The following is a 22,792-nucleotide window of genomic DNA, read 5'->3' as shown; positions in this document are numbered from 1 at the left end:
ACTGGATTATTTTCCAGTCAATACGAGACAATCTTTGAGACAAAAAAAGTTTATTATATCGGTTGAGGTTCTAGCACACAGTAAAATACAGTACAGGTTCAAGCAGAGAAAAGTTGATGAATACTTAAAGCCATATGCTTCAGTTATACACAAACATGTACCAAGTCTGCGAAGGGCACTTTTAACTTGGTGCTTGGTTCCGCCGTTCATTGTAATAACAAAATTTTGAGACATTCAAATCAAAAATACTGCAAAAATCGGTGAAAGTCGTTGCCAATTATAATTAAGTTAACCTATTACTGATACGGCATTCTGCTAAACCATAAATTGGCACATTTCGAACATAAGTTTGTCAAAGCGTGATAGGCCAGTTAAGCATAAATTCGCATTTAACTTAGATTTAGAATACAGAAAAACAATAAAAATGCAACAGATATGAGAACGTGGTAGAAAGCATATCGGTCTAAAATCATTTAACAGCACAGATTTTCAATTATAACTTAAAAAATGCATTGTACGTATTACTCTAAAGTTAAACTGAATGCATTTGGTATTTGCTTGCTATACAGACATCATCTACAACTGATTTGGTATCTTGGACATTATCAAAGAAAAAACAACAACAGATCATTACAAAATGTAGCAAAGACATGATTTTCATAGTTTAAACAACAATATGTTGTGTCTATGCAGAGAAGAATAGAAAGAAAAATATATGATTGTGTATAGGACATACTTCTCACACGCGGGTCAGTCAGGTCGATGGACAGGCAACTTTGGTATAAATTCTATCAACAAAACCTACAACATAAACACACCGATTAAATGTGCTTGTAGCGGTCGACTTAATTTCTTGGTAATTTGTTAACATGTATTGGGCTTTCCTTTAACAAGTTCTAAGAAAAACATGCTGGTCTGTTCATTGCACTCCAAAACAACTTTACAAATGTCATACTGTTCTACAATTGCCCGTTACAATTTCGATTCAAGCATTGTATAATGAATGCTCATGTAATTTGTAAACAATATGTGTACTAACGCTGTGATTTCTGCAGCGGCTGGGGGTTACCAAAAACATCTTTTTTGGTGTATTGTTTGACAAAAGAAACCAGACTTTTTAAACAATTTTGGTTCACAGAGGCTTTGATTCAGGTAAAGATGAGGAATAAATTGAAATAAAAATCAATTTTACTCACATATTCAAGCATGTTACTCGCTGCAAGCTTTCTCTTTGACAACTTCCAATGTAAACCGAGCTAAATCAATAAAAAGCAATGAGTTAAAAAAACTCTTAGTACCGGTAAAAATATGCGACATCTACTATTACTTTACAATGTAAATTTAGTACGAGTTTAAAATTGATTTTCACAAAACAAGCCACAGTAGCCTGTCTGAAAAACTCATGCATGTATCTTCAAAACAACTGCATCCAGGTAATGCAGCAGCATTGCTACACACAACACAAAGAGCTTATAGCAGCAATATTAATGTTACCAGAGTCTCGCAACGTCATTTTGAGATGGGAACACATCCAGTGCTGTACTGTAGCTCAAAATCAACTTCACTCACCTTGTGATAGAGCTGTCTATTTTCCCATCCCAGTGCTTTGTCGAGGGTTCTTTTCGTCCGCTTATTCAGGCATATCACTGGCCATACGGAACAGCCAACAGTACAACAGCAGCAAAGACAACCAAATAAAAGCCACTTGAAATTAAGTGCAACCATTTTTCGCAATATTTGGTTTATTCGGCAAACTGTACCGCTGAATTCCTCTGGTGCAATCTGTACAAAAAGCACAACTGAAAAGTAGTTCATCAGCAGACTATAATAATAAAAATGCATGTATATTTTGAACAGAGTAGTTAGTTGACTTTGTTGGTTGCGTGTAACGCAATCGACAGGTTTAGTTGCTCTGCACATGTAACAACAAAATAAACTGCTTTAATTTGCTTTAACTGCTTATTTGGGATAAACAACACTGTGTGCTCACCGTAATGTGAAATTTTACAAACAAATTTTTTGTGCTGCAGACTACAAAAGGTGGAAACACTTTGGCTCTGCTTTTGACAATACAAAAACACAGCACAAACATTTAAACAAGTTATGTATAGTGCTACTGTAAGGTGACTAAGACTATCGTTCATCAAAACAATTATTCACATTTTACTTTCTGAAAGAATTTTGTTCAATGTGTAGTAATCAGTGTTCAAATTCTTACCTTTCCAATTAATGTTGGTGGAAATTCCATGTCGAATTTATTACAAAGCCCAAACCTACAAAGAAAGAACAGTGAAACAGGTATCCTAATCCTACATAGTTAAAGCTATTTATGACTAAATATAACACTGAGGGCTTTTGTTTAAAAAAACAGTGGAATGAGCGCTTATCATCATAAACTTGGCTCAACTTAGATTTAAGCAGTTAAGTTTCAAAATATGCAAAATAAAACTACATAAAACTGAGAATTTTATACCAACTAGAATTCGTCGCAATCAAAATTGGATAATTTAAGTCAAAATTATATTTCGTTACGTGAAACGGAGAAAAAATATCATCAATTATTCATCATCCTTCACAACATGTACACAAATGACAAGAAACGATGTCTCTAAATAAGCAGTAAATTGTCAATACAGTAAACATACACAGTGACATGGCCTGATCCTTTCACAATTATTGGGTCAGGAACTTGGACTAATGGTTCCTCATAAGGGATTTCAATTTCGCCTCTATCCTCAGTGACTATTTCATGGAAGTTGTCCGCGTCTTCTGCCATCCAAGTGCTGTGGTTCCAACTTGGCAATGACAGAGTCACAGTGTAAAATGAAACTGAGAATCACTTCACGTGAAATGGATTTCAATTTATATATGCAGTGGTATATATAAATAAACTATATATAATTATATATGTAAGATATCTATTCAGTCTTTTTCACAATGTGCAGCCTGATAAAATGAAAAATGTATGGTGGTCAACAAATACAACAATTAAAAGTTCGATTTCCACCTTTAAGTAATAAATCAAGAGAATTTACGCGCCAGCTTTAATATAATAAAATGGTAATGTACTGTAGTGTAATGGATTATTGCACAGAGTAATTCTAGTAATCTTTGTAACAGCAGCAGAATGAAAACTCAAAGTAGCAAGTATATATATGTAACATTTTTATTAATTTAACGAATTAGTGAAATTTTCACAAAAACACTGGCCTCAGATTCACAATATTTGTAAACTCTGAATGAGCATAATAATAATACTTAGCCCTGTTACTTGTTACTCAAAACTAACACGAAAAACCGTCTGCAGTTGAGTCATTCATGTATTTCCCAACTCTAGACTAAACATGACAACAAGAGAGAAAAATCATGATAATGATCATTAGACATGGTACAGGAAATGGTGCATTAATTAGTGCAATGTGAAATCACAAGCCTCTAAAACAGCAACAAAATACTGTATCACCAATATTGATGACAAAAGTGGGAAATAAGCATTGAGTTACAATAAAACCTAGAGGACCATAACAGCTCTGAGGAACAAGATGAAAATGCTAATTAATTTCAAACTATATCACTTCAAGTTTATGTTCCAATATTTCATGTTATGTTCCTTAAAATACGTCGAACATGGTTTGTGTTCAATTCATCGAGCGCTTCTTCCAAAACTCTAGTCATGTGTGAGAGATTGACGGGATCAGTTTGCAAGACTTTGGTTTCTTTGCTATTGCCATCACTTGTATGTAATTTCATCCTGACCACTGGAGTAATTTGTTGATGCAGAGCGCGAGTTGATAACTTAACATCAAGCCTCCATTCAAGGTTATCGTACGAACATAATGTTGGTGAACACTGATTCAAAACAGTCCTTGCTTCTTTTTGTGATGTAGAATAGACCTCTTTCAGTATCGAAGCTGACGAATCTCTGAACCCTAATGCTATTAAGGAGTCGTAAAAATCTTCTTCTTTAAGTCTGTGTTTCGCAGCTTCAGTAAAAAGATGCATCAATCCAATCACAGCATTCTTAACATCATCTGCATCGGCTTGAAGCTTTTGGGCAGCTGTTTTGAAGATTTTTTGGTTGATTCCATTTGTTAGGAACTGCAAGGATATCATTACAAATTCTTCAATTACAGAGTCATCAATATTGTGTAAAAAAGACAAGTGCTGTCTGTGATCACTTGACAGATTCAGCAACATAATGAAGCCCCTACTTTGCGCAACCTGAAACGATAATTTTAAAACAAGTGATACATGTGAGTGCTAACCAGAGTACTGATACCTAACAAAAAATTGCAATTCAATAAAAAAAATAGTTTCACAATAATTATGCAGCTTGTTCAACAACAGTACATGACAGGTACCTCTTACACCCACAGTTATTCAAAATTGACAGTGAGACATAGATCATACACGACCTATATTGCTTCACTAAGCAGTAGATTTAAAACACTTGCTTCTCTGAAACTGTCTTGTTGTCTTTCAAATCAACTTTCCTTTGTAGAAAACTTTAAACCAGTTCTTTTTTGCATGCTGCTTGAAGAAAATAATGCAGGTTTGAAAAGTTCTCCACTCGCAACTGCTTGATGAAGAAATGTGTACGGTGGCAGTTCTGTCATCACTTTTTCCTGTATGGTAGGTAGATAACTTTGCCTGGCAGCCCAGCTTCCTATTAAAGACACTGTGAATGTGGTGATAGCTTTGTACAAGTGTGGCATTTTTGGAATGACTCTACCAATCCCAAAGTAGGTCATAACACCAGTAACCAACGCGGCTGGATGGCCTCGGTAAAAAAATGACTCATTGCTGAGCTGTCTGTACATTTTCATCTCATCTGATGGCAAGTCGTCAAGAGAAAATCGTGAAGCACAATCAACCGGGGTCAGCAGAAAACCGTAAGTTCTTTTCAATTTAGATGTGAACATGATAAAGTGAAGCTATTTCTACAAGCACAAAATAAAATCTTTACGTACTTTAATAATTCATACAATTAGTTCTCATGCAATCAATTACCAGAAACAACAAAATTACCGGTACATTTAAAGTTTTATGGATGATAATTAATTGATAATGATATCATCGTACAATAAGTAAATATATTATCTAGGATTTCAGGTGATAAGAAAATAATAATTGAGAAAACCAACACATAAGGTTTAATACATATGTAGTGAAACAAAAAACGTCATGAAATTTACTATGATGTTCGGGCAACTATATTCATGGTCTAATTTGGAATTCGGAATGTCAACATTAGTGCAAGTTAATAAAAGCTACGTCATTTCAAAAAATATTTACATTGCTGAACAGTATCAAAATAGTGAATTATTGCAACATTTTCCTTGAAACAATTACACGTAGTTAGCAGTAGAAACAGGTAAAGAACTCAATATACTTCATTTGTGGAAATCTGCACCCATTTCATTAACTTATGGTAATGAGAAAATATCATATACGACAGAATGAAATTACTGCAGTGATATCAAACACCTTTTATACAAAGCAGTAAAGAAAAATTTCCATGAAAATAATAAGGAACACAAAGCATCCAAAAACTTATTGTGTATATATCCTACATTTTGATCTGGTAGCACGATAATAATGACACCTTTCATAAAAAAGATATATATTCTCACAAATTCGATTCCAGATTGTAAAAGCATGTACGAAGCAACAATTAGCCTCAGGTAGCAGGTTATGAATTTTCCATTATAGGCATAGAACCAGTTACTGTTTGTGCAAATAGAATAAGCCATTACCCACAGATAATTTCCTTTAAAACATTCACACGCAAAATTCAGTCTCATCATAAACAAATTGGAATAATTGAAATTGTTGAATAATTGAATTTTCCGTAAAGTTTGTAGATAATATAATATATGGGACACAATTTGTTCTGATAAGATATATTTCATAAACATATATACTGCATAAAGAAAAATTTCGTTTATAAAAGAACTGCAAGCCTGTGGTGGCGAACTTTTTGTTTGTGAAATGTAACGAATGCAGATTACCAATGCTGCAAACCAGTTTAACCTTTGAGAAATATTTGATAAAATATACAATTAACAAATGATGTAATAATGTTAAACGTATTCCCTTTCTTGTTCTAGTGATAATTATGTGTAAATGAATAAAACGTCAGTATTTCTACTTGCAAGTAATACAGAGTGTTAACAACAATAGTGCAAAATAAAACCAAAAATGTATCTGAGTAAGTAAAAGATAAAATAAAAAACATCTGGTACATATACTTTCAAAAAAATCTGGTAAATCTATATATATCTGGAATTACAGTAAAACTTCTAGAAAATAAACTTCTGCAATCTTTGTTTTACTGCAATCAGCTTCTGGTAATGAAAAGAATGACATCAACTGACGTTGATTTAACAACAACACTGACAGATTTAACAATCATTCAACTTCTCCATCACTGTGACAAATAGAAATGCAGATTGATCCAAGTTTTAAGATTCAATAAGAGTGTGCCACCTACTAACAGCCTTCCCGTTCGCCTCCTGCATTTCAACCCAATGCTGTTCATCTGCTTCACCACTGCTATTACGGCCTAACGAGATCCAGCCTAGCATTGTTTTTCGCTTTATGGTATGATTGCAGTAAACGCTGACCATTAACGAGACTTCTGCCAATTGAAACAAAGCCACTTGGAAATAAAAAGTTTCTTTGAAAACTGGATTGGGCTGAGCTCGTCTTACTGTTGTTTTACTTTGGGCCATTTCCTGAAGTGAGGAGTTAAGCAAAACCAATTTTACATGTGTATCAGGTGGCTTTCCAACTGACAGATCCAAAAAATGGGAGCCCTTTACAACCTCCACACCAAGTCTGCCAGTCATCTTGTTGTAGGAAAGAGAGAGCAAGATTTGCGGCTCACTTCCACCAAATGCTAACCTTTTCATCGACGACACCTCGCCTGCCTGAGTTGACATTTCAGGGTCACCTCGATTTACATTTGTTCGGGGCTCAAGTTGCAAAGTAACTGTAAGTTGTGGATCTGCAATTATGTTAAGTTCGTCAAAACGCACAGTTGCTTCTCCAATTAACCTGTCTCGCATTTTGCCAATGCCGTACAGCCTCACCCTCAAGCCAAGGCCTCTTAAATCTTCTGGAGACACAGAAGACATTTTAAATGTCTCTCCAAAATGAGGCGAACTGACATGCTGAACTTTGGTCTTGTATCTCTTTTTCTTTGCTGGCAAAACCACAACACGCACTTGTATTATTGTAGCACCGCCTCGATCTTTTGTGGGAAGATCTTTTGCTTTTATGACAGTAATCAGCATTTTTCTTTCTGAGAGCAAGTATTGCATTCCAAGATCTACCGTGCCACATGCTGATATCGGTGCAACTCCCATAGGGACATCTTCTTCCTCAGGGGCTTCTGGCAATGGAATACTCGGATCATGCTGAAAATCATCCTCATCTGCAAATGAAGAATATGGTATGTCTCGGCTCATTTCACTTTCCGTATCAACCATGGCCCAGTTTCTTTCATCCAGTGCTAAATTTGATGACTGGAAAGAGTCCTGTTCGTCGTTCAAGTCTATGTTTTGATCATAAGTTACTATCAACGATTCGTCTACCTCGGATTGGTGTTGGTCATCACTGCTCCTTTGTTCAAGCATGACCTCAGTTTGCAAAGACTGTCCACGATCTGACATCGTTGGTGAAGGTTGCTCAGATGCTGAAATTTCAACTTGGTCAAATACCCGAGACTGTTGTTGAGCATCTCCCGAAAACCCATGATTTGACCTTTGCGCAGCTTTCTCCATGTTTAAAAGAATTTCTTCTTCGCTATCTGATGAAGATTCGGAGTCTTCTTGGTCAAAAGAACGAGCAAGAGATTTTCTTGCCGGGTCGTAACTTGTTTCACAAATCGAATCACAACCTCTGAATGATCGGAAGCAAGCTTTTCTGGTTAAAAACAAGAAAAAAATAACTAGAAAAATGGCTATCCCAACGATTGCCACGAGGAACCAGACAGCAGAATAAGAAGGTGTTGGATCAGACTTCACCATCGGGCATAACACTCATTAAACTTCAAGCAAATTTACACAGTTACTATCAACCAGCTAACACATCAAATGCTGTCAGACTGGCAATGCTTAAGGCTGGATGAAAGTTAAACAAAACAGCTGAATAAAAAATAAAAACATTTTCAGAAGGTAACCAAGTATTCAAGTGTTTGTGGTGAAATTGTAAACCATACCACACCTAAGGATGCCATCATACAAACATGCATGCTTACATGTTCTTTTGAGAATATTGGCCTACAACAGTCTAGACCAGTTTTCTTCAAAAGGGACGATATAATGTATCACGGGGGCAATTTTGTCAATTATCATATTTAGGAGACAATTTCAGTCTTCAGGGGAGAGGCAATTTCTGCAGAAAAGAAATGTAGTAAAATTTGAAACTGAATCAAAACATGACATATCGTGCAAAAGTGCAACTTTGTGTTGTGCAAAATCTTTCCCTATTCCAAGAATAAACAATGCAATATATCACATGATTTTTATGTTTTATTTTGGTTTGTAACTCATGCAATATCCATCTGGTGAAGTGGTAAACAATCACTTGCCAGCTGCACAACAATCAATCAAGCAGGGGACGGTACTTGGTTTTGATTTCATTTTAAGGAACTTGGGTTTCATTGTGTCAAACAACATTCTAAATTCAAGATCAGGTTTCTCCTTGTTGTTATAAACACATTTACATTTCAACATCAAATATTACAAATTTTCACCAGGTAAAAGTGGAATGCTGGCCTGGGCTGTAGCTAGATCATGCTGGCAAAAGAAACATTCCAATTGTTTGCACTAAACAAGACCAGGGAACATACGATATCGCCTAAACAGACAACCTTGCAACTTGGCAAACCTACTTGGAAAGCATACAGATAAACTTCACCTTCACCTCTGGTACTAGTTCAAATCTAACACTTTAAGTTGCAACTGAAAACATTTCTTCATTAGCTTGGCGAATAAGCTTGGTTTTGCTTATTCGTTATATTTTGTCTTACTACTATAGAGTGAGTATGTTTAAAACATTCCTTAATGTTAAAACTGTAAGGGGGCAAATTTGATACTAAACTCCTATAGAAGAGCAATTTTCCAACAAAAAGTTCAAGATCACTGGTCTTAGGCCCTTGGCCTAATGTTTTTAACACGGCAGCGCATTTCATGTGAGTTATGCTAAGATCTTCGGCATAAACTAGGTATGGCATGGACTGACGGAGCCAATTCATGTCTCGGAAGCAACCATGGCAACTGAAAAGTCACTTTACTCTTCCGTTTTTCTGTTGTTTAGACAAAGGACATTGTTTAAACATTGTCATGTACAATGTTTAGACATTGTGTACACAATGTACACAGGTAGAAGAAATACATAAACTTAACAAAAAGTGCAGTCTGGGCGCCTACTAGAAAGTTTGTATGAAGGGTGAATTATAAGAGATTTTCTTTAATCCGAGGACAAAGGTTGTGAAAACATAAACAGTTATATAGGCCTACCATTTTAACAGTTATTTCAACAGTCTGCTGGCCAGGCTGGAAAGCAAGGCACTTTTCAATTAAATCTTGGAGGTGTATGACGACCAAAATTGGGCTGACTGGGTGCAGAACTGCTAATATCGGCATACATCAGGTGCATAGTGGTATACTGGGTGCATTCTTCAGTCTGCACAAGGGTTGGGTATCCAGTCTATAGAATTACCCAGTGTTCGAATTCTATCAAAAAAATTACTTTTTTAATATTATATTTTGGGGTCTAGTATACAAGTGCACAACCACACGATGACTTTGTATATTAGATCCCAGCTACTCAAATTGTGACATCATCTGGTTGTGCACTTTTATACTAGACCTAATTTCTGGTCTAATTCAATGGAGTTTCTGCAGGTAATAAGCAAAATTCATCTTCTAACTGCATACCAAATTTCAAGTCTGTGTACATGTGAAACTGAATATTTTTGGTTTTTGTACACTAGCGGAAATTTCGTTGAGTGGCTCCATTCCAGGAAAACCTGAGTACACTGCAAAAAAGTTAAAATTACTTTAAAATTTTTGGGTTAAATGACTCAGTTTAAAAGTATGTTATGCAGAATGAAATTCTGCATGTGATGGTATGAATTTATTTATTGTACGTTGAGTATAACTTGCTTTATTTGGTTTGAACCAGCAAAATAGAATGTTTTACGTACACTGGCTACCAGACCCTACCCACTACGTTAAACATAAAACCTGTGGGCCTTTTTTTGGCAGTAAAAAAAGGAAACATTCGATTGCAACAAGCACAGCCTTTAAAAGTCTCGAGGGTGCAGTTGCCATGTTCTCCACTCAGCCGGTAAACCACGCAGGCAGCCAGGGATTCTTAAAGTTTTAAATCAGTAGGCAGCTTGGGATGCTTAAAATTTTAAGTCAGTAAGTGCATAGGCCACATTAAACTAGGCTATTTTTATGCTTTGGCTGCCTGCAAAAACTATGCTTAAATTTTTCAGCTCAAAATTTTTCAGAGTTCTGAAAAACCTGATTGTGAACCAACCGCGGCAACGGCCAACCGTTTCACACAATTAGATTTAGTTACATCAACCTTAATTGCGACTATAGTCAAGGTCAAAATCTGTCTGTGCGCGGGGCCACGCTTTGGGTGCAAGTCTGTAATTTGGTACGGTACGGTACCGGTAATCCTGTAATCTTTATCCTCGGACTGAGAGAAGTTTGTGCATGGCTTCAAACGGCAATTATTCCTCATCGTTATATCGAACGTTTATCTAATAAAGCTTCTAGGCTATAACATGACGAGTTTTCACAATACAATTTTCGTCGTTTAAATCGATTCCTTAACATAAGACTTTCAAACAAATAGGACAAATAAAGTTCTACGACCAACATGGGGAGAAAATAGACGTAGACAAGACCAGACAAGACTGACTAAAACTTTTTTCTGTGATGATGTTTAAACTAGATGAGCGTTACGAGTACCACATGATGCTTCAAAGAAACTACCTTTCACTTTATTGCATAACTTACTATAGCTTTTTAGGAATCAATTTAAACTACAATTCAAAAATTTTAACCTAATCTAATTAATATAAACAGTAATTAAGCTTAAAACTTTTTAAATGTTATTTTGTTGAGTATATTATTGTTTTGGCTCATGTAAAATATAAAATTAAACTGTCAGGAAACAGAAGTGATTAGTGCACAGACTACTTTAAGAGTGGGTAAAGCCTCTTTATCACCCATTGGAATAAGAAAGAGTGGTTTTTTTCTTCCAAATTGTAGCAAAAAGTTTCATCAAGCTTGCCGGTGTCGTGTCAAATTTGTTTCGGTTGCCAAGTTTATTTCGAGAATTGTGACGTAGAGGTTTGTCATGATTTAGCGTAATTTTTCCGCTCGAAAACATCGGAGATTGCCTTCGGGTTTAAGGAAAACTGACAAGGTTACCAACTTGACTTACAAACAAGAAAACAATTAATACAAACTCATCGGGAATACAAGGTTTTTGATCGAAAAACTTACGCTGATTCATGCGTCATTTTGCGTAATAATGCCCGAAGCAAATTTGGCACGGCACCGACGGCTTATAAGTTTGAAATCATTAAACTAGAGCAGTGGTCTTCAACCTTTTTTGTGAAATCAACCATATTTCGGAGTTCTGTGTCAAAATCACCACTATGATTATTTTTCTACGAATGTACTTGCTTCTTGCAATATACAGGACAGTATGCTTTGAAATTTTCATAAAAAAGAAAGAATAATCAGAAACAAAGCAGGTAGGCTATTACCTTATGCAATAATAGCGCGGTAAATAACAGATACATAATTAAGTTATATCGTCACAACTTGGAAGACAATAATAACAGCGTCTTCCACCCCCTTAAAGACTAAAATCGTCCTCCAACTTCAATAATTGTAACAATTGCCCCCTTGATGGACAAAATTGCCCCCTGAGGGGCGATATCGCCCCCGTTGAATAACCCTGAATAACCCGTTGAATGACTCAACAAACAATGGAGATGTAGGCTAGAAGCACTCCAAGTGAAACAAACTACAATATGCTCGCGAGAATTCTTTTTGTGGTCCCAGCCATAAAAATTACTAATGATATCATTTTTTATTCTTAATCTGGTGGATATTTAACCTATAGACTTAGACCTAACGGCCTACTAAAGCAAAATGAGGCTCCTTATAGTTTCTTCGCCTTTATCAACCAGGGCATCTTGTTGCTTGAAAACCAGTTGTGATTTTTCTCAAAAATTCTCACTGCTAACTGCGCACAAACAACAAAGTAGCCTACTTTTGGGTAATGTTTGCTGATGATACCACCTGGTTATTTTTATATAAAAAACTTTGTTACGATTGGTTTATCAATTCAGGTACTCGTAAAAACCACAGAAACAATGATGAAGAAAAAGAAGTAGAAAACTGTGACAATTTTGTTAAAATTACAAACAAAAGAAAAATCCAATGTTCTCATTTAGAGGCTTTCCGTAGGCATTGATTTATCATTACAACAGACTCTTCAAAGACGGATCTAACGCAAGTCGTCTGTGTTAATTTTACTTGTTGACTGTTGAGGACCTTTTCCTTCACTATCTGGCAATCCCATTTAGGCAGTTCACAAAAGCGCCATTTAATTGCTGTGTCGCTCTAAGCACACTCGAATAGTCTGAGGACCAATTGGTCATAAGCCCATTGAGAAGGGCTTTTGGGAAAGAGATACCAAACAAAACCGCATTTATGGAAGAGAAAACGTGTAAGCTTCATCGAGCAGAAATGCTAGCAAATTCGGCAGAATATTGGGTCTTATCCATCTTGCGTAGGTCTATGGGATTTGTAAATAGCTCGACCAAAAACGGTACGCAAAGCAGAGAAAAGGAAGAACGTCAAAAGGAGAAGAAAGAATTCATACTCAGAAGAAGGTATTTTGCAAGTATTTCGTTTTCATTTAGTATAGACTTTTCATCTTTTATTAAATTATCTATAGTCTAAAAATTATACGAGCTTAAGCTTCAAAACTTATCGAGTTCAGTACGAAATGAAGAATTGTCAATGGGCTAAAACTTCGTAAGCTACTAATACCCATTGTTTTGCACATTATGGGGTGGGAATGGCATAGAAAACCTTATTCTATGATATAGCCAACTCAACCGAACGCCTTATGTTTTATATCCACATTATTCAAACCTTGTGAAAGAGCATTGGGTCATAAAACGTTTTGTACTTCACAACGATGTTAAACTTTTTGTTGTTAAAGATAAACGATAGACAGTGTCGTGCACTGGTACATTCATATTTCAGTATCGCCGGACAAAGATGCTTTCGTGGATACAGGCCGACGGGTTAAAACCCGATCGAACCCGACAGTACAAGCCTGAACCTGACATATATTTTTGAAGCCTGTTTTAGGTCCAAAAAAGCCCGGAACTTTAAAATAACCGAGCGAGTCAAATACGTGAAGTGACAGACGCCGCAAAATATGCAAGAATAGCCTAAAGTCCTAAGCAACTTACAATTGATTGTTTCTTTACAGCAGAATTAATCAATTTTATTGGGCTGAAACAAAATTAAATCCTTAATCGTAAATTTTTAAAACATCTTTGCATGCGTCGGAACTAGGGATGGGCCGATACGAACCCAAACCCGAATAGATTCGCCGAATATCGCCTTTATGGAAGATTCGGGCGAACACGAATACCAACAATGGCGAACCCGAATACAATATTACTTATAAATTTACTAATTTTCGTAAAAAATGATGATCTAGTTTCCCGACAATGCTAAACTAGAGTCAGCAGTACTTACAATGAAGGTCGATTTCCTAACGATTTTGCTTTTTCGATCGTTTTTTAAACACTATTTTTCGAAAGAAAGCGATTCGTTTATTGATTACGTCGTTTTAGAAGCGAGACTTGACAATTTTTGGAGGAAATTTTATTGTTTGGTTCTAATACGAATAGATTCGGGATTCGTTCGTGTCGACGTTCACAATATTCGGGTTCGAACGAACCCGAATAATCTTCCTGGCGGCACATCCTTAGTCGGAACTTTACACAAACCTCGGTCCAAACCCGATGTGAAAAGCAAGACGTGTGCTTTCATCTCAGTGGCCGGTTACGCTATAAAAAGGTCCGGACCCAGTAGTGTTAAAAGTAGATTTAAAAGAAAGAAATTTTTATAGCGTCTTATTTACAACAACATATTTAAAACGCGCTAATTTACGTGGCTAATCCAATTACCTTTTTCTCATAAAGCTTTTAATTTCCAATTGTCATATGAATTGATCAACGTATCAGATATCATGCCGACAAACTCCTTAGGTGAATGACAAAAGCAAATTATGTCCGTTATAATTGCCAAACAATGGCTCAAGTACACAAAAAAACAAACAAATTCACGCCGTCGTTGTTGGCTGGTGAAATGACAAATGCGGGGACAAAAACGTCGCGTAAAACACAGAAGAGGCGGGGCATATGGCAGCATGCTAGTGCTATAGTGTTTATGGCTGAATCTGACTGAATTGTTTAGGGTTGAGTTAACTATTGCATTAGACAAAAACCGATAAATAGACCGCGTCAAAACTCAAGCTTTAAAAATGAGTACAAACGTTGCAACCAGCGAAGTGGAATGGAGACTATACCGGAAAAAGTTGGAAATGGATTTATTTAACATCAGGTATAGGTAGTAAAATTCTTGCTTATCACGCGACATACGATTGGTGTGTGCAGTCGTATACAACGTGCAGAAGTGGTGGATATGGGAACGTGACTTTCACTTTGCACTTCACCATTGTGGCAATGGTTCTTGGGCATTTTATAAAAGCGTTAAAATTGTCATGAATTTTTCATTCACGGTATTGTTGATGACCACAAGCTATAAAACGAAAATCTTAAACATTTGTTCCTGTTCTGCAAAGGATCTATCTTTATCAAGTGATAACGGAAACAGCAGTTACTTGCAGAAGGACTAATTCAACGTTTGCAAGATTGTTCGCAGCTTATGTTGTCTCGTATAGAATAGCTCACTAGAGTTATATTACACAACGCTTCCCCGCAAATTAATATTTACCATCAATAAAGTAAATTGGCAACTTTGAAACCCTTTAGGCGCGTGTTTGTGCATTCAAAATCTTTCTTTGGGAACCCTTTTATGATTGGACATTGTCTCGAAGGTTCGAGCTAAAGTTTTTACCCAATGACAAAGTGGGTATGTGGAGTAGCCTATACATATATGTCTTATGAGATTAAACTGTAATGCGAAAAACGCTTTCAGTAACGTAGATTTGGGTGTATGTAATTATGGGCATTTTTTGTCTACCGTGTGACCTTACAATCCTTTTCGGGCGATCGTTCTTTGTTAAAAAGACGGTTTAATGTTACATGTTGTTCCTAAGTACTGGCTGTCTTTGGATCTGTGTAGAAAACAGTTCAACGTATTGTGTGAATTCATGTTCTGGGATTGAAGATAGTGTAGAAATTATTGTGGTACAACTCGGCTGTAGTGCTCAAAAGTTATTTTCGAAAACATGAAAGATGGCAGATCCGTTCACTGCGTTCAGGTGAAGACATTGAGATTTTCAGCTGCTGTTATCAAACTTTTATGCGGAATAATATCATTAATTGCAGTATACTTATAGCGACAATTATGGTTGTTTTTGAAAGCTTTACAATACACTTAGCAGTATTATAAATAAAAAAGCCTGTGAATGTAGCCTAACAGCAAACAAAAAAGAACAAAACCTTTAGTTATGTCACGGTGAAATATGGTAGTACGTTTATGCATAACCGCGCAATATTGCCCAAAAATGCGTTGTAGCGCAATATTTAGGAATCAACATAATAGCATGAATTTAAAACTTTTAACAAAGTTTCACAGGTAACCTGAAACAAATTTTACCGTCAAAAGATTTGTTACCAATCACTGCCAATAAATTACCAATGTTATCAATAAATAAACTTTTCAATAGCATTGTTATACGTTGCTCCGGACTTTAATAGGCATTAGATTTATGCTGATTGGTCTTTTCCTTTCAAACATTTGTTTTGATAACCTCCCTTATCAAAAGATACGAAATAAGAACAGAAGACCATAGAATCTCTAAGCCACTTGTCGACTAGATGGCATAAGACTGCAAGTCTGACTAGAAATTGCTTCAAAATTGTTACAGTTTAAATAGCGTTTGTCAAAGATGAAATGAATTATTTTTACAAGGCTGCGAACTTTCCATTGTACGGTGTAGAATTGCAATGCATTGTAACCGTAGATTCGGACAAAAGGTAGGAAATCTCTGCCTAACTTCTGATGTATTTGCAAAGTTAAAGCAATTCTGTAGGTAAATAGGCACCGACTTTTGCCAATTACACGAACAAACTTCGTTCTTTAAAGCCATCATACCTTTTTCAAAGTATTCAGAGCACATGAAAACTGATGTGCCTATATTATATATTATATACCTAATAATTTTAATAGAATAATGTTAATATAATAGAATAACTTAGAGTTAGAATAATATATGATAGGAGCGGTTAAGATATAAGAACAAGCTAACTTTTATAGCACGGTATCTTTTACGTTTAAAGGTGGCATCAGTCGAAGAATATTCAACAACTACCACGCTACACCCGCACCGAGGGCTCTCCTTCAAAACCCTTAATTGGTCCGGCTAGAGGTTCCCTTCGACGTCCCCCTGTACCGAAAGTGGTAGTTGTGGACCACGACGCCGACGCCACACACGAAGCTAAAACCCCGGCCACACCGTACAGGCTTCCCAGGTTGCCCGACGCTTCTGCAGTGGTCGCACTGAAACCAAAGGATTATGTTTACAAACAATCGTTCACCGCTTCACATTTTCTCTTAAAGAAAGACCCCAAGTAATTTGTCAAAAGTTTTCATGACGCTGTTATGATTACTTCTACGTTCGGAAGCGCTTTATGCTCAAAGCCCTCTTTTGCTTTCAGGAGATCTACCCCAGTGCCCGACTGCACAAGCCCAGAGTTAAGAATAAAACCGAACAGTACAAAATGTCGACCACTAACACAAAACGTCCGCCACAAAATTGTGTACCAGTCCTGGCCTCATGGCGGTGTGTTACAGTCTACTTGTAAAATACTACTAATACTAATAGTTACTTTTAATACAGCTACTAATACTATTAATAATACTACTTTAAAACTATATTATTTGTGTATTTGTAAAATTACCAGACTTTATCGTGGACATTTTTTATAGCCTGTTATAACGTCTAACATGGTAAGTTTTATGCAGATGGCGGTAAAATGCATCGCCTTTTGCCACGAATCACTCAACCCGGCGGCGTAATTGTACTGGCGGACAGCCAAGCCACGGAACCAAAAACACCTCCACAGTCAGAAGCTGAATACAATCTTTTGCCAAAGTAAGAAGTTTATCATGAAACTGTATGAAACTAATTTAATCAATTTGTATGAAACTGTGTAGCGGTAGCTTTCTTGTTTTTTTCCATGGACACTTTACAGAAGAAAACTGCACAGAAATACGAAATGTAATATATAGGCTATACTCCTTTTTCTGTCAAATATACTTCCAATTAAGTTTTTATAAATTCCACTTTTGCCTTGCTGCTTCAAATTAAATTTTATACGACACTTAGCGCAATGGAAAGCGATGTGGGTCAAGTTAAGCCTTAATTCAAGCATATATCATGATCAAGGTTATACCTGTGCACAAAAAGCTGCAGGCATAGGCCTGTAGACATCGATTTCATCCATTCATTAGCTATTATTTCCCTGAGATTAAGTGAAATTTGAAACAATCAGAGTTATTGCAGAGCTGAGGCGAAACCTACACACTCGCGTATGATTTCTTCCCGTTGTTTCTTTCTTATGCATAGCCCTAAATTCTTACCGCACAATTTTTTTTACGTCTAATAGCGTGGTGCAACCGTCTCATATCAGTACATTGGTAATAGTTCCAGTCTGTTTACCTATTTATTTGTTTGTTGTTATTTACTTTATTAAAACTTATTTATTCTAATTAATAATTTTTTGGTTTGCTGTTTTTAGTCTTGGGCAAGCGAGATCAGCGACAACTAGCGGACAAATTCAACACAACCTTGGCCCTTTCCCAGTGCCAGGAGAAACGGCCGTAGAAAGAAAACTAAATTGGCAGCTATCGCCCTACGCCAATAAAAACTTTGACCGCCAAGGCCTCGGACCGAACCAAGGGCCTTTTTCGAGAGAAATGCCCATAAAATGCATGCCGCCTAACAACTGGTTAAGGATGAAATTGAGGCAACGTTTGGTAGCAAAATGACGCAATTTTCAAACAAGGAAAATTCTTCTTGAATGTTTTGTACACCGGTGCATTGTGTTTACTGTAATTGTGTGGTTTGATGTCTGTAATATCGTCTTTGTTATGACACATTTGGTTTGTTTTGACCTCATTTGTCGATTGTCGTTTTTGCCTTCTCAACTGCACTGTATGATTTTTTCTTTTCAAAAACCGATTTCTATTCTAACCTGTGGAAGTGAAACCACATCATCGAATTATTCCGTTGCATTAACAACTGCCATTAATATACACAATTTTATTATGGCTCTAATCACGTGTAGTTGTTAAAAACAGTCAATAAATTGTATCTGTTTCATAGCCTAATCTCATACAGCTTTCTATTGGACTCCTTTTTATTGTGAATTTTATTTGACCAATTATAGATTGTACCTGTATTGGGAGTAACATACTGTATTTTGCACTATGCATTTTGTATAACTTACTTCGACAAACAAACTATTATAGAGTCAGCAACTTATTTGCATACACTTGCCGACTTGCTTTTTCGGAAATATGGAAAACAAGAGAAGGGGTATAGGCTTACACTTTGAAAAACAAATAGAGACGCGATTAATTAGTTAAAATAGAAGTTTTGTGTTAAATGCTCACAGAAAAAAACAAGCTTGTAAGAAATGATAAATAATACACAGCTCAAAATTAAGATGCAAACGTGGTGATATTTGCGTTAATGAAAGTTACATCTTATAGATAATAATGGAAAGCTTGGTAGCCTGTAGGCTTCATACAAGATGCTGAAAGCAAATTTGTAAGTCAAATTGAAAGTAATTGCAAGCGACGTTGCATTAGGATAACTGAACGAGAATGTGGAAGTTCTGTGCCATCACTTTCCTTTATTTTTATGAAATTTCCATCGCTTGTTGTCGTAATCGGAGAATCCGGCCACTTAACCACATTCACTTTTACTTTATCTAGTTTACCCATATACTGCAGCGCACGGGCCACGTAGAGTTTTCTATTGTTGAGGTGAGAATAACAATACAAAAATCCATTTTCGTCGCATACACTGTAAAATACATTTATAGCCCCGAGGAACTTGTAGAAGTCCAATGTCCCGTCTGCAATGCTCTTTACAACGTCGTTCAAAAATTGTTTCCACACAGTTTTTCCTGTTTCATCGGCGTAGAACCGTATATCTACCGGTTCTATTTCAATAAGCTCGGTTGGTAAAGGTTTTCGTACCTCAGCAATATTCCTGCAAATTTTGAAAGCGTTTTTAAAACTGCTTTGTTGCACCCAGTATAGTAGACATATTATAGGCTTTAAAAACTTAATGGTTTTACCTGGAGTATTAGGTTTCGTTTACAGTTTTGTTAGTTACTAACCATGAATGTAAAACATAAGCTATATACTCCAGCTCTCAACACTTACAACATGGGAAGCATAAAACGTTATAGCTGGTATAAATTGAAAAAATCTTATGGAAACAGTCTTGTAAATAAATGATATGTTACCTTCGTTGATTTGAAAATGAGGATATTTTTATAAGATATTTAATGTTAGAAACGGTTTATTGTTGGGCTGATGGCTGGAGCTTCATAAAAATGCAAACTTGACTAACCCCCTATGTCGGGTGTTTACTTAAAACGTATTTATAAAAGATGAGTTTCAGCTCCAAAACGTTACTGTAGGTGTTAGACTATGTAAAGGTATACCGCAGTATGAAAAGTATTTCAATGAATAAGAAACGTACTAAATGCTGTTTTGTGGCGTGTGATTCTTTACAAAAACGTTTTTAAACAAGACCAAAATATTCGGCTATGAAAAACGTACCATGAAAGCCTTGAAGCATAGGCCATATAACCTACTAATAAAATAAACACAAATTTCTACACTTACCTTGCTGTCCTCGGTTTTTCTACTTGGGGTTGGACATGAGGTTTAGTTATATCTCCTCTGACTTTAATCGATCGCCCTTCATTAGTGGTGGTGTACTTAAAATGATATTGTAGGTTTCCTAAGTAATCACGCCTTAAATAAACTGAAATAAAATCCAGTTTACCCAAGCAGTGTAACACCCGGAAAACGTACAGCCTCCTGTTATCTTCACTAAAGTATTTTCCCTTGAAAGGAATGACGGAGATCTTAGGGAAGTCTAATGCTGACATCTTGCCTCTTAAAATACTGTTTATGCTGCCGTTAACAGACCCTTCGTGGCGACGGAAATTTCTGCAAATGCTGTCTTGCATAAACCGTATTTCAGTTGGCGACATGTCAACTACTTCATACATCGCTGCAATGCTTTGGTTATGCTGCTTGTATAGCCTGCTTTGATCGATATGTTCGATCAAAGCAATGAATTAACTTGCCAAGCCAAGACAGCCAACATCATGCAAAGGCACATCGAGAAAAGAGTATCGGAATCCAGTAAATCCCCTTTTGGGAGAATAAAAGTATTTAGCAAACAATCATGATGTTGAAACCGTTCACAGTAAATATTGAATTAGACATGCCTATAGCTGCTAATAAATCAGCATCAACAATCCTTCTACATGGATTGAAAATTTTTTTTTATATTAATTCCATCAAAGGAATAATAAGAGCACTTTAAGATTAACATCATAATTAGACTAAGTTACATGAATGTGATTATATCAACAGTGGCTACAAAGTGAAATCAATAGAGTATGTTACAAGCTAAGTTATTTGAAGAAAAAATACGTGAACTTATTTTTGTAATTATGGGAACGTTCAGGTCATTTTGAACTAAATACGCTGATGGCATCATGTTGTATCAAATTACACGTCGTCATATAACATTTGTAGGTTGCGAATTCTATAACGGTTATCCTCAAATTAAGATAGGCCTAATGGCTTGCACAATGCACAACCGCAAAGTCTTGAGGATCAAAACACTTTTGAACTGTGGTATTTTAGCTGCTAGATATATCCCCAGTAGCCTAATTTTCTACAGTTATCTTTTATATTTGTTTGTGGGGATTTTCCACCATGAAAGACAAGTAACGTTTTAGAAAGTGAGTAACTTAACAAGTTTTATACTGTTTTTTTTCCAAACAAGAATTTCAAAAATTGTTATTCTCCCCCGAACGGTTAAGATTATATTGCAAATTCAAATTCTTACAACTGATTAAAAATTTTCAACTTGGAAAAACGTTATTTTGCTTCATAACATTATCTTATAAATTAATTTCGATATGACAATTTCCTGCATGACAATAGCCTATATTTTATGGGATGCCGTTTCTAAAATAATATTTTTTTGGCAAAATACGCTTTCCTAAGCCAATATTTGTCAAATCAGGATGATATACATTAAATCCAACTGATTTAGACTGCGTTCACCCAGGCCAGGTATCGCAACCAGGAATTGTTCTTTTGCCCAGTGTGAACGTTATATTGAAATTGAGCGGGATTCGTTGCACGGTTCGTGTCTCGAAACTTGCATTCGTTGCAGGTTCAAATCTCGTGTGTGAACGCTCTACAGTGCACATCATCAAACTTACAGAGGTACGTGTGTGGAAGGGTGCAGCAACCACAAATGAGAACCACAGAACAGCCTAGGCTAGATTGACTAAGGGTTGATCCATAACTTTGTTTGGTGGTAATATTGGTACGAAAGGTTTATAAATATGCTTTGTACTATATAGGTCTATTACTAAGATGTCATAGAAGCTAGTGTATAGCTTTTGGCATGCTTATAGGCCTATACAAACAAACTTTTGGCGTATTGGCGTGCTTTGCTCAGTGCCATGCTTTCTTCAGCATGGAATAAATCACGTTTGTAAACCAACTGTGGATGAATGAATCAGCTACGAAACTACTAGATCAACATCACCAGATCATCTCGTAGGTTGACCTTCTGACAAATATTAATTTGTTGTGATATTACTTGTGTAAAGTATTACATAACCACCACATTCGCCATAAAGACCGCGTACACTGGCGGCTGTTGTTACAGGATGAGCGAGGACGATTGATGGTTGATGACTTGTTTTGCTTCTGACTCGATAGTATGGTTGTCATTTCTCAAACGGCGTGACAATGCTGTTTAGTTGCTTAATTCTGTCTATACATATTAATAAATGATAAAGTTCCCATTTTTATTTATTATCAGAAACAAAGGCTTACACCTTTGGGCAAATCTTACTGAATGTTACATTGCGCGGTAGTAACAAGTGAAAGGGAAAAGTAAAAGGGTAAAAGGAAAGATGGCAAACACTACAACAGTATTTATAAGTGGCACACCAGTTAAAGCGAGTTAATTTATCTGAACGTCATTAAGGAGAATTTAAATTTCGTCAACAACTGAATTACAAGATCCCAAAATAAAATTTCAGCATTTCCAAAACAACTCGTGACTCGTGACGTAACCGCCACAACATTTCGTAAGACCGTGGCATCAGTCCAACAACGCATTTAGTTAAATTTGAAAGGATACGGTAGCTTATTGCTTTGACATAGCCTGAAATAACTTTTTTTCTGGCTAC

At 36.2% G+C, this 22,792-nt stretch overlaps 5 protein-coding genes across 8 annotated transcripts; 1 reads left to right on the top strand and 4 right to left on the bottom strand.

The window, feature by feature from the left end:
• Positions 1-33: 33 nt before the first annotated feature.
• Positions 34-2,795, bottom strand: LOC143446548 (cysteine-rich hydrophobic domain-containing protein 2-like). Its single transcript, XM_076946218.1, has 5 exons — positions 2,646-2,795; positions 2,219-2,273; positions 1,570-1,782; positions 1,197-1,256; positions 34-801 (listed from the first exon to the last, which is right to left on the bottom strand). Exons 1-5 carry the CDS (start codon positions 2,774-2,776, stop codon positions 751-753), a joined length of 510 nt encoding a protein of 169 aa, XP_076802333.1. The 5' UTR covers positions 2,777-2,795; the 3' UTR covers positions 34-750.
• Positions 2,796-2,946: 151 nt separating this feature from the next.
• Positions 2,947-4,211, bottom strand: LOC143446540 (COMM domain-containing protein 2-like). The gene has a single exon (XM_076946209.1). The coding sequence runs from the start codon at positions 4,195-4,197 to the stop codon at positions 3,598-3,600; it is 600 nt and encodes a 199-aa protein (XP_076802324.1). The 5' UTR covers positions 4,198-4,211; the 3' UTR covers positions 2,947-3,597.
• A 10-nt stretch (positions 4,212-4,221) lies between these two features.
• LOC143446531 (synaptotagmin-16-like) lies at positions 4,222-8,217 on the bottom strand. The gene has a single exon (XM_076946200.1). It carries the CDS (start codon positions 8,031-8,033, stop codon positions 6,465-6,467), a length of 1,569 nt encoding a protein of 522 aa, XP_076802315.1. The 5' UTR covers positions 8,034-8,217; the 3' UTR covers positions 4,222-6,464.
• Positions 8,218-12,743: 4,526 nt separating this feature from the next.
• LOC143472937 (uncharacterized) lies at positions 12,744-18,716 on the top strand. 4 transcript variants are annotated; one of them, XM_076970033.1, is made up of 5 exons: positions 12,744-12,940; positions 16,598-16,888; positions 16,976-17,100; positions 17,283-17,412; positions 18,059-18,716. In XM_076970033.1, the coding sequence occupies exons 1-5, from the start codon at positions 12,759-12,761 to the stop codon at positions 18,306-18,308; spliced, it is 978 nt and encodes a 325-aa protein (XP_076826148.1). In that variant the 5' UTR covers positions 12,744-12,758; the 3' UTR covers positions 18,309-18,716. The 4 variants fall into 4 exon arrangements, with proteins under 4 accessions (XP_076826148.1, XP_076826151.1, XP_076826152.1 ...); XM_076970036.1 differs by lacking the exon at positions 12,744-12,940 and adding an exon at positions 14,455-14,693 and having other exon boundaries at positions 18,059-18,703; XM_076970037.1 differs by lacking the exon at positions 12,744-12,940 and adding an exon at positions 15,413-15,576 and having other exon boundaries at positions 18,059-18,705.
• Positions 18,705-20,656, bottom strand: LOC143472983 (uncharacterized). Its single transcript, XM_076970038.1, has 2 exons — positions 20,184-20,656; positions 18,705-19,539 (listed from the first exon to the last, which is right to left on the bottom strand). Exons 1-2 carry the CDS (start codon positions 20,573-20,575, stop codon positions 19,098-19,100), a joined length of 834 nt encoding a protein of 277 aa, XP_076826153.1. The 5' UTR covers positions 20,576-20,656; the 3' UTR covers positions 18,705-19,097.
• Between the last annotated feature and the right edge of the window lie 2,136 nt (positions 20,657-22,792).

This window comes from Clavelina lepadiformis, chromosome 1 (assembly GCF_947623445.1).
Source record: "Clavelina lepadiformis chromosome 1, kaClaLepa1.1, whole genome shotgun sequence".
Lineage (NCBI taxonomy): Eukaryota > Metazoa > Chordata > Ascidiacea > Aplousobranchia > Clavelinidae > Clavelina > Clavelina lepadiformis.
The sequence above is the reverse complement of the archived record's forward strand: the minus strand, read 5'-3'. Positions and strand labels throughout refer to the sequence as shown.